General features: G+C 41.3%; 1 protein-coding gene across 1 annotated transcript in view; it reads right to left on the bottom strand.

Moving 5' to 3' along the window:
- The window catches only part of pdgfc (platelet derived growth factor c), a 158381-nt gene that overhangs the window by 7873 nt on the left and 138504 nt on the right, over nucleotides 1–12004 (bottom strand). The window contains exons 4-5 of the mRNA XM_051928584.1: nucleotides 11304–11511; nucleotides 1443–1660 (exon numbers count right to left, since the gene is read on the bottom strand). Of these exons, the coding sequence (XP_051784544.1) occupies nucleotides 1443–1660; nucleotides 11304–11511 (426 nt within the window). The remainder of the gene's footprint in view (nucleotides 1–1442; nucleotides 1661–11303; nucleotides 11512–12004) is intronic.

Raw genomic sequence — 12004 nt, 5'->3', positions numbered from 1 at the left:
AGGACTATGGGAAAGCCCAGACACTGAGCTGAGCTGGGAGGTAGGAGGGCGAAGTGTCTAGGTGAGGAGGATTTGGTTTGTTATAGAGAGAATAGTGGTTATATGAGTGTGGTGTGGAGAGTGCTTTGTGCACAATATAATTATAAAATAAATAACATTTATACTTTCACCTGGTGTTCAGAGTGGTACCTGAGGGTTCAAGAGGTGGACAAAGCCTCTATCTGCAACACTATATATACACACACACACATACACATATACAGTATATATATATTAGCTGAATACCTGAGCTTCGCTCTGGGATAGCAACACAAAAAATGTGTTCTAAAATATACAGAGTGACAATATACATCCTGTAAAGGTCATGCAAGATTTAGCACATAAATGAAACAAAATAGGTTACTACTTATTTCTTGAAATGGTTTACTCAAATATAAGCTGTTTTAAGTATAGAGGCAGTGCCGTGCACAAGGTAGGCCAACGAGGAGAACAGGCACGCTCATCCGCACCACATGGTGAAGGACCATTACTTCATCAATATAAATCCTTTCTTCCTCGGTCATAGTTTTATGGGTTTATTAAAAGAGGTATAAACTTAACAGAAGAATTCGTGAAGAAAGTATGAAAAAGAATAAAATAAAAAAGTGTGAAAATCAAAATCCTCAAAAAAATATTTTGCTTTGATGTACCACAGATCACTACAGGCTAGACAACGGCACTTTGACTGCCATTAGGTATTAGGATGAAATCCTTGAAGAAACTGATACCATTGACTGGCCCCCATGTTCACTCGCCTGACCTCAATCCAACAGAGCACCTCTGGGACATTATGTTTCAGTTCATCCATGCCACCAGGTTGCACCTCAGACTGTCCAGGATCTCAGTGATGCCCTGGTCCAGATCTGGGAGGAGATCCCCCAGGACACCATCCGTTGTCTCATTAGGACATTGTCAGGCATGCATACAAGCACGTGGGGACCATACAAACTACTGAGTACAATTTGGAGTTGCTGCAATGAAATTTTGGCAAAATGGACGAGCCTGCCTGCCGCATAATTTTTTCACTTTCATTTTCAGGGTGTCTTTGAATTCAGCCCTCTGTAGGTTGATCATTTTCATTTCCATCAAGCGATGTGCCATCCTTTCGTTACCATATCAGTCCATATCAGCATATATCCAGCAGGATTTTTTTTTCCCATTGAGATCTGATGTGTTTTCAAAGTGTTCCTTTAATTTTTTTGAGCACTTTTTTAAAAATCAATAAAAATCAATAACAGTATTTTTGTTAGATTGCATAGGTTTAGCTTATACAGTATAAATTAATTTGTAAATCGAAAATGTCATCAATTTCAGTGCTTCTCTATATATACATTCATATTCTTCAGAACAGTGCAGTGTCAGTAATGCAAAGTACGTCATCTCCAACAACAGGCTGTACATACCTCATGATATTTTTTGGTGACTTTGGTGGCAGTACACTGGCAGTCATAGCAGCTGTGAGCACAGCAGGCACAGTTACCTCCACATCGCTTGACCAGCAGGCAACTAGGCCAGAAGATCGTGTCTGTCCGCTTCAGTTCTTCTCTTAGGGAGACAGAGTAATTGCGTGGCGTGCAGCTAAACAGCCTCACCTCTTCCTTCAGGAGGTTCAGATCCACCACTGTGACCCATAGAAAAAGAAGATAAAAAATGTATTGGTTGAAAGAACATTAGTATATGGTACAAACTAGCGACAAATTGGGAAATGAAGTAAATACACATTGTGGAAAATAGAGAGCACCGCTGTGTGATCTCAGAATAATGCCAGTGATGTCAGAATATCAAAATAAAGATTTATTACAGAAATAAGAACAAGAAGAGATACACAATTAAATAATACAACAAAAGTAGACAAAAATGTAAGCCCTAATACCTTTCTAATATAGACACGTGATCACATCACATGTGATGAACACCATGGAGAGGCTGCTGCTTCACCACCTGAGGCCACAGGTCCAACACACCCTCGACCCTCTGCAGTTCACATACCAGGAGAAGGTGGGAGCGGAGGATGCCATCATCTATATGCTACACCGATCACTCTCCCACTTGGACAGAGGCAGTGGTGCTGTAAGAATTATGTTTCTGGACTTCTCTAGCGCCTTCAACACCATTCAACCTCTGCTCCTTAGGGACAAGCTGACAGAGATGGGAGTAGATTCATACCTGGTGGCATGGATCGTGAACTATCTTACAAACAGACCTCAGTATGTGCGTCTCGGGAACTGCAGGTCTGACATTGTGGTCAGCAACACAGGAGCGCCACAAGGGACAGTACTTTCTCCGGTCCTGCTCAGCCTATATACATCGGACTTCCATTACAACTCGGAATCCTGCTACGTGTAAAAGTTCGCTGATGACACTGCTATTGTGGGCTGCATCAGGAGTGGGCAGGAGGAGGATGCGAAATCAACCAGAATCTTCAAGCAAATTATAGAAGAAATCAAATCTAAATCTGTTAAGTAGTTCTCTCATGAAAAACGGACAGTCATACAGACAGTCATAGACTTTATATATATACTAGCCATCCCCCGCGGCACTGCCCGTGTACTAGTGGAACAGGACAGTGAGGAGGGCCCTGCCCAGCTCCTCACTCCTGACATCATGCTTTCCCTTCCTCTTGGCCCGTAGCCTGTGTTTTGGATTAGTGAGAATATATTGCTCCTGCAAACAAACTATGATTCTTAGCGTGATGAGAGAAGGCGCAAAATCAACCGTAATATTCAAGCAAATTATTGAAAAAAACCCGATCTAAATCTGTTAAGTAGTTCTCTCGTAAAAAGCAGACAGACAGACAGATGTTGGATTTTATATATAGAGAGATATAGATATAGATGAGAAGAACATACACTGGGGAAAGTAAACAAGAAAAACATTAAATAATATATTAATATCAGGGATATAATAAGGAGTGGAGCAACCCTTTGCCAACAAACCAGCTTTAGTCCATCTTGAAAAGCTGTCATTCACATCTTAACCTGTTTGTGCTGGGATCCTGTGGTGTTTTCCAAGAAAAAAGCCATTACGTGTTTAAGGTATGAAGGAGGTAGAAATCAGCTCTGCACCTCACAATCTGCTTCCTGCAAATGTTCAGAGATGGTGATTGAGGAGGTCATGGAAGCATAAAACCAATCTTCAGTTAGTTTAGCTGTGTGTTAGTTAGGTAGCCAAGTGTCATGACGCGACGTTGACTCATTACGACCTCATGGATAGCTCTTCTAAAGAATGTTTGATCTTCTGTCAGATGAATAATCCAATTCCCAGATCTGCTGCTATTGAATCAGTCCATCTCAAGGCTGGTCTTCCTCTACTCCACTGACCTTCCTCCTCCTCAAGAATGATATCTGTATTATAATGGTCTTTCCCTCTACTTACCCTTTACCTATTTTCTTCAAGGGTAAGTGTACTCGTCAAGTTTGTTACCGGGTTGGTCTACTGTTGCACCTTAAGATTAACATACACATACATAGATATACGCATACACACAGACACTAACCACAAAACTACCGCATGAAAGACGTATACACAGCAAGTTATTCCTTAGCAATTTAACCCACACAAGAACCATGTGAGTGACACATGCACAGTCCTCTTTCTCTACTACTTCATGAGGCTTACTTATCATAGGCATGAACAACATGTGATGTCTCAGATATATCTCAGTTCTAAATATTACCTTTGGTCTCCAAGAATATATTCAGACATACAAAGACTCAACATCCCTGGCTATCGGCCATTTATCAACCAGTGAATGTTTTACTTTAATTCACTGTTCATTACTGGGCAGAGCTCTTCATCCGCAGCTCGATAAACCTTGCAGCACGGAGCGTATGGCAAACTTCCACACTGCTCCAGGTGCTCAAAGAAATCTACCGTATTACTTCAATCACTCTAAATATGAAGACAAAGTATAGAAAGTTAAAAGCAGTGTGGTATTTATTACAGGGATAATAATAATAGTAGAACAAAGAATAATAGAAAATAGGACTGATAGTAAAGTCTGGATATATATAGTATTTAGAAAAAGCTTACGAAAAAGTAAAGATGACAAGGATGAATGTCGCAGGCTGCTTGTGATCGAACTCTCGTAGTTGTTCATGAGATGCTTTTCTGATGATCAGATGGAAACGGCTGTATGTTGCCGGTGCCCTCTTCTGAAATCACTCTGTGATTTTTTTTGATATTTCAAAAAATAAAACTTTTTTGATGTTGCTTAGTACTACTGTCATGTCTTCCTTTCACAGGCTGTAAACCAATTTAGCTACTTGTTGTCCCAGATACCCAGGTTATAAATTAATCGATAGCCTTAGGCACAAGCATGTCTTCCTTTCTTTGTTGGAACAGCTGTTTTAAAAGTGAGGTACAACTGGCAAGAGGATATGCTTTGATGTGTCCTGAATTTAGTTCATCCGTTGTTGTCTCGAGCAAAATATAACAAAAATACAGATTTTGCACCCCACAACAATATCCTTCTCTAGAAAGTATGGGCATTGGGTTTCCAAGGACATTTTCAACTGGATCTCCTCTAAAACTGATTGCAGCATCAGTTCTTCTCAAAGGCAAGACAGGAGAGCATTATGGGAGCATTGTCATCCTGGAATAGAGGAACATCATGAGCAATTGTCAGCCCTTGCAGGAGATATCTGCCCATATGATTGCAACAGACATTGTGCTTGGGCTTTCTCCAAATGAACCTGTCCAAAGACAGGAGATCTGCTGAAAGGTGACTTGTCAGGTCCTTTTATTTTTTGCACTGCTCAGGGGTCCTCTTTAACTCTTTCAGAGCTGAATATTTTTTCCAAAAAGCACAGTTTTCTGAAAAGCACACAAAGCAATCGTTTCACTCATAAATCATATTAAATATCTGTTGCTACCTGCTGTGGCCGCCAGTTCACAGTCTTTTGTAGCTTAAGACGATCATGGGTGGCAGGAAAGCGCAGCAGGCTGGCTTGTGCCTCTTGTCATCATAAGTGGCAGTCCTGCCATAGGTGCGTCAGCTACACAAACGTGTTCAGCACCACAATCAGCTGGGGACCGATTAGCTGATGCTGGTACCTCACATTCGTTTTTGATTACTTGCATCAAAATCGGAGACTGATTGGAATCAAATTCAGCGATAATATGCAAAATGTTGTCCAAGGAGTATTTTGCTTTAGTGCATTCGCTTTGATATCTCATCAATGCCATTTTTGCCGTTGTTTGCCTTTTGCTACTCACATGAGTGCAGGGAATCTTGATCAGATAATCTAAAACATAGCGATGGGTTTGGTCATTGCTTACAGTTGATTACCACCTTCAACACCTCCTCTTGACAAAAGTCTACATCCGCCCTGAAAGAGGTAAACCAGGTTATGTGTCTTTGTGTGCAGGCCTTGGATACAAATGGTAGTCCTGCCATACATTCAAACTTTGTGAACCTCATAACGTTTGGAGTGTCAGAGATGCTGATTCAATTCTGCTGTCATTTTTGAGGCATTTAGCTACTATCCTGTGTCAACTGTCCATCGATCCCTGTCTGCGAGCGTTGACTTCTGACCGCTGTTTCTCTTTGCCATAGCCTGTCATTATTTCTGAGTCTGTTCCCCCTTGACACGAGAAGCCTTTTTTTTCTGTACTTTTGCAGTCTGTTAGTTGTCTCCTGCTGCTTGTAAAACTCACATGTCAAAGTACTAACTGCCAGGCCTCTGTCAAAGCTGACACGTGGTGCTAAATGGCAATCAGCCTAATATGACTCACCTGTACAGCTGCCTTTTGATTTGGGATTGAGTTATGCCAAAGTTAAACTCCAGTTTATGTGTGTATGATTTAAATGAACTGACATGAAAAAGGTTCCCTGTTTTGAAATATTCCTTCTGTCCTTCTATTCTCTGAACCCACATAGTCCAATTCTGGGTCATGGGGAACCAAAGCCTATCCCAGTAGTACTGGATTTGAGGGGCAAAAACCACCCTGGATCGGTCAAAAGTTTAACACACCCTCACTCACATGTAACATGTCAGTTTACATTCATCACCCTGCCTAACCTGCACACCTCTGGGAGCATGTGGGAGAAAAAACAATAAACTTCAGTTAGAGAGGGACCGAAACACGACATGCAAAATACGTCATCATTGTTTTAAGTAATATTAAGCACTCACATATTTTCAGGCCGACAGGATCAACATTAACCTTTCTTTCACTTTTCAGAGTTACAGGGATGTAGAGCAAGCATGTCCGGCCAGCAATAAATAGAATAAAGGACTCAGTCCTGAGGGTGCCAGCTCTTTATATGGCACTACACAAGGCAGCTGCCAGTGCAGCCACAATTCAGTTTTAACAAAATACTTGGGTTGCGGTTTTTTGAATGTTTTCTGTTATATTAAATGCCAGTAACGGTGCACTGCATGTTATATACTTGACTTGAGCATTCCTAGTTTTCATCCTCTTTCTCTGTACGTTTAGCATTCGTTTGCTCAGAGGTTGATGCACTTGCTGCTTCCTGAGCAGCTCTTCTTGTCTCCACCCTAGCAGCCCGCTTCTTCAGTGTTTCTGTTGCAATTACTTAGTACGTTTTCTTTAATTTTTCACTTAAGTTGGCATTTAAATCTTCAATGTGCCTAAAGAATGATTTAAGATATGAAGAGGTAGAGAAAAGTCAAGCGAAATGACACCTTTTATTGGCTAACTAAAAAGATTACAATATACAAGCTTTCGAGGCAACTCAGGCCCCTTGCCTGAAGAAGGGGCCTGAGTTGCCTCGATAGCTTGCATATTGTAATCTTTTTAGTTAGCCAATAAAAGGTGTCATTTCGCTTGACTTATCTCTACATTCATAATGGCTAAGACAGTACAACACCCTAATACTACAGGCATACAAGATATGAAGAGGTAGAGGAAGTGACAGCGAAGGTGGTAGGGAATGAGAACGCGCCTGTACGCATGAGCTGCACGGCCACCCTGCTGGCCGCTGCTGATAGTTGATTCTACAATAAAATACAATAAAGATAAAAAGAGGAATAACTTTGGAGGTCAATCATCACCCCGAAAGCAGATAGTTGACATCACGTAGTATATGTGTACCAAATTTCAGGTCAATAGGTCAAACGGTTTGCAAGCTACTGGTAATTTAAAATCCTGGACAGACAAACGGACAGCCATGGTAGCATATTATATATAAAGATGGCTGTGTTACTCAGCTTCGCCTGGGAAATTTTTCTAAGCCAGTGAGACTTAGTTATAGTTATATAGTTATATAGTGCCATTGGTTAGAACATTAGAACACTCTAGATGAGAGCAGGCCATTCAGCCCAACAAAGCTCCCATGTCTTAAAATAACATCAAGTCGAGTTCTGAAAGTTCTTAAAGTCTTACTGTCTACCACACTACTTGTTCCAAGTGTCTATGGTTCTGTGTGTAAAGAAGAACTTCCAAATGTTTGTGTGAAATTTACCCTTCATAATTTTCCAACTGTGTCCCCGTGTCCTTGATGAACTCATTTTAAAGTCGCCGTCTCGATCCACTGGACTAATTCCCCTCCTAATTTTAAACACTTCACTCAGGTCTCCTCTTCATCTTCTTTTGCTTAAACTGTAAAGGCTCAGCTCTTTTAATCTTTCCTCATAACTCATCCCCTGTAGCCCTGAATCTGCCTAGTCGCTCTTCTCTGGACATTTTCTAGTGCTGTTATGTCCTTTTTGTAGCCTGGAGACCAAAACTGCACACAGGACTCCAGATGAGGCCTTGCCAGTGTGTAATAAAGTTTGAGCAGAACCTCCTTGGACTTGGACTCCACACATCATGGCGCTATATCTCCACGGCCAAGCTGGAAATCCTCAGGGGATGTAGTATGCTCACTGGCAAATATGGGATGTGGTTGTGATGTGAAATTTTGCATACAAGTTGATAAATATTTTGTATATGTTTATTTCAAACTTAGGCAAAGCAATGGAATATTAATGTTACATTAATGAGAAGCATTCATGTTTACCCTCCCAGGACTATGTCAAGAAGGTGAATTTTACGACAGGGTTGGGGGAAGTGCCTCAAACAAGTTTAGCCAATATTTCTCTGCTGGACTCTCAGTCAACCCCCACAGGAAAGTCAGGCTGCCTAACTGCCAAGCTTTACCTTAACACATGGTTTGGAGGGCAGGTGTGAAGGTATTCTGTCACCCCATTGGTCAGAAGTATGGCTGTTTGGAATTGGCTTGTATCAGAAGCCTTTAAGTACCATGACGCCCTATTGGCTCTAGGGGTTGGACAGAAAATCTATAAATTTTGCATGCTTTACCTCACCCTCTCTCTCTTACCAAACTGATGAAAGACCATCTCACACACCATGGACTGAAAAGGACAACACAATGAAGAGCACAGCTCGGCAGCCATATTGAGACAAGCATGCAGCCTGTTCTGAAGAAAGCTGACTAGAAATGATGCCTTAACTAGAGACATTTTAAGTAACTAGTAAGTCTGTGTGCCACCTGAAACTATACATCACAATTTATCAGGTTGTATGGTTGCCAATATTCAAATGTACTTTGCATATTGCTATTATTTATGAATATTATCAATAATTCATTATTTAAAGTGTAACGTAACTCCTGCTTGAGCTCTACTACACCTAATTGCCTGAGGTTATAAATGTAATAGTGAAGGTGGGGAGAAGTTATATGGTACAATACCTTATAAACAGTGGTAAGTCTGAGAGATTTAGGCTACACATTAATAATACAAAAGGGGAAAGTAGAGTAATATATCACTCTACCAAGACAAAACAGATGTTTAACTGTGTTGTAGGTGTTAGTGATGCTTTGTAAAATGAATTCTGGCATATTCTGCACATTGCATGTTTCCCATAAAGCTCTCTCATTCACTAACTTATTAAATCCAATCAGAGTCACGGTTTGGAGAGATAGGGGGCCTATATGTTATTCTCAAAGAATCAAGACAGGAGACAGGAACCCAATTTGGACAGGTTGCCAGTCAAACATGGGGCATACTCATACACACATCCCTACATAGCCAGTTTAGAACTGTCTATTAATATACCATGAACCGAGGAAAAGTGGAAAACTTTGCAGGCAGTGCCAGTGCTCGGTTATTTTGTGCCCTAGGCCAAGCTTATTAGTGTGCCAAGCGACTGTTCGGTAGCTAACCTGTGTGGGTGGGTTCCTCCCTTCCCCTTATGATTTGCGCCCTAGGTGAATGCTTAATTCGCTTAATACTGGCGCCGGCCATGTATGCAGACACACAGATAACACTGAAACTCGGCACACCGTAGAAGATGACCTGACATTGAATTTGAGTTCAAGATGCTGGAGGTGTAATGCAGCATTGCCAACAAACGCAGCATTGTTTCCTTCTATACAGTGCATAATAAAATCACAGTTAGCTCAGTCTTAGTGTATTTCCACTTTTTTTTCAGTACTGGTATTATAACTGAAAATTAAAAAAAAAAATTCTCCACTGTTTTTATTCCAGTTTTGTGCCGCCTTCATTCCGCACCTTGTGTTTAGCAGAGTAAACGTCAACAGGCCTGCTGTTTCTATTCACTCTCAGAAGAATTGTATCCCAAAAACACAGTCAAAGCCAACATTCTGCTAGCGTCTTGGGACACGGCATTATACTTAGCCAAACAAATAAACATTGAATGTACTTCCCACAAAGCCACTACAGTTTAATCAATAACGCGCTCTGTACCCCTCCACAGCAGATGTGCTGGTCAAACATGTCTGGCTATTGTACCGCACTCCTGGATGACAGCCCATCTTGCAGTGGAAATAAAAGGATACAGAAAAGCTTGTTGAAAAGGGTGAATTTCAATTGTAATTCTCTCCATTTCTGATACAGTCCTATAGGAAGGTTTTGAGTTTCCATTCATTCATAAGTAAAAGTAAAGAATGCTGGTGTTCAGGTGAGGTAACTTACAACATTAGGCATCAGATTCATCCCTCAGTAAATGAGAAATTAGCAATTCATGTCATATACTGGATGACCAGGAGTCTCATACTTCCCGGGACAGTCCCAGACAGCAGCTTGAATTCAATTCTTAGCCTGACCTATAACTACCGTATATACTCACGTATAAGTCGGGTCTTGAAACCTGAAAAATCAATCATAAAATCAGACCCCAACTTATATGCCCGTTCAAAAATGCGAAAATATATATATATATATATATATATATATATATATATATATATATTTTTACATATTCTTGCCTCCTCCAATCTCACACCAGTTTCTCAGACACATCGAATTTTGTTGGAGCAGTGCAGTTACCAATTTCTTTCACCACTTCAACGACGTTTAATTTAAAACCAGCTTCATATTTTCTTCTGATCAAATGCTCCATCGTAGATAAGGGCTGCTCTTACGATAAAGGTGCATGAGGGTGTGAGATACAAAAAAACACAAAACATTGCAAACGTTGCTTCGGAATAGTTTGGGTATTACCGTGTGGTCATGTAGACACAATAGACAGAGACAGAGAGAGAGGTGAGGAGCACACGCTGATACAGCGCATTGCCGCAGCCACACAGAAAAAAAGGCTGTGTGTTTTACTCTTTTACTCTCTCAGGTAGGCGTTAGCATATTGTAATCTCTTGGACCAATAGCGTGAGTTTTCCACATTCGACTTATACGACCAACATTATAAAATACCAGACATCCATCCATCCATCAATTATCCAGCCTGCTATATCCTAACCACAGGGTCACGGGGGTCTGCTGGAGCCAATCCCAGCCAACACAGGGTGCAAGGCAGGAAACAAACTCCGGGCATGGTGCCAGCCCACCACAGGGCACGCACACACCCATACACCAAGCACACACTAGGGACAATTTAGAATCGCCAATGCACCTAACCTGCATGTCTTTGGACTGTGGGAGGAAACCGGAGTACCCGGAGGAAACCCACGCAGACATGGGGAAAACATACAAACTCTACGCAGGGAGGACCCGGGAAGTGAACCCACTGCGCCACCGTGCCGCCATACCAGACATTATATTGTAAAATCAAGTCCTGACTTATCAACGGGAGAACTTACCCATGAGTATATACGGTAGTGGGGTTTGTTTTTTGGTGGTGTATAACTCACACACTCAACTTCCAAATGTTGAACTGAAACCCAGGACACTGCATCTGTAAAGCAGAAGCACTAGCCACTGGTCCAGCCAAATCCTCATTATGATAATGACTGGTTTATTTATGTATAGTAAATACCTACATCCAAGGTGACTTCCAAAAGAAAATAATCAGAACTATTACAATAGAGAGATGTTTACCTCTGGATTTTCTGTGGTGAATAAATGATTTTCCAACCACATGCCACGTTGACTTATGTAAGTCTTCCATATCCAGCTGCCATCTGTCGGGTTCAAGGTATTTGATGACCTCTTCCAGCGTGTTAAAGTATGAGACCACGTCATCGAGCATGTCTATGGTTTGCATGGAAGGTGGATGCAAAGAAGGGCTTTGAGGCTCAGGGAATGTCTGCAGGAAAAGAGAAACAAATGAAGTGCAACATCTCAGAATATCTCCAATCAAAACTGGAAAGTGATCCACCCTGGTGTCTAAATGACATTTTTTTATTTTGCTTTAACGCAAATTGCTTTATAAACTCTGGCCATGATAAGCACCATTGAGTCAACATTACAAAGGGTGGATTATGCATACAAGTACAAGAGTTAAGCACTGCTAATTCACGGTGAAAACACATCAGACGTCATCAGCATGGAAACTGAGATCACATATTTTCGTGCAATCACTATGTCCAGAATGCAGTTCTTTTCAAATTATTATAAACTAACCGTCCCCGCGGCTCCACCCGTGTAGTAGTCAAACATGACAAATTTTAAAAATCAATAAACAAACAGGTATCGCTAGCTAAGTGGATGCAAGGTCCGCTTCAAAACGCGGCCAGAGGTAGAGCAATTTGAACGAGTGTGGAGGGCCCTGCCCATCTCTCTACTCCTGACATTGCGTT

Source organism: Erpetoichthys calabaricus, chromosome 5 (genome assembly GCF_900747795.2).
Source record: "Erpetoichthys calabaricus chromosome 5, fErpCal1.3, whole genome shotgun sequence".
NCBI classification, from domain to species: Eukaryota; Metazoa; Chordata; class Cladistia; order Polypteriformes; family Polypteridae; genus Erpetoichthys; species Erpetoichthys calabaricus.
Note: the sequence above shows the minus strand (reverse complement) of the source record. Positions and strands in the feature narration are given on the sequence as shown.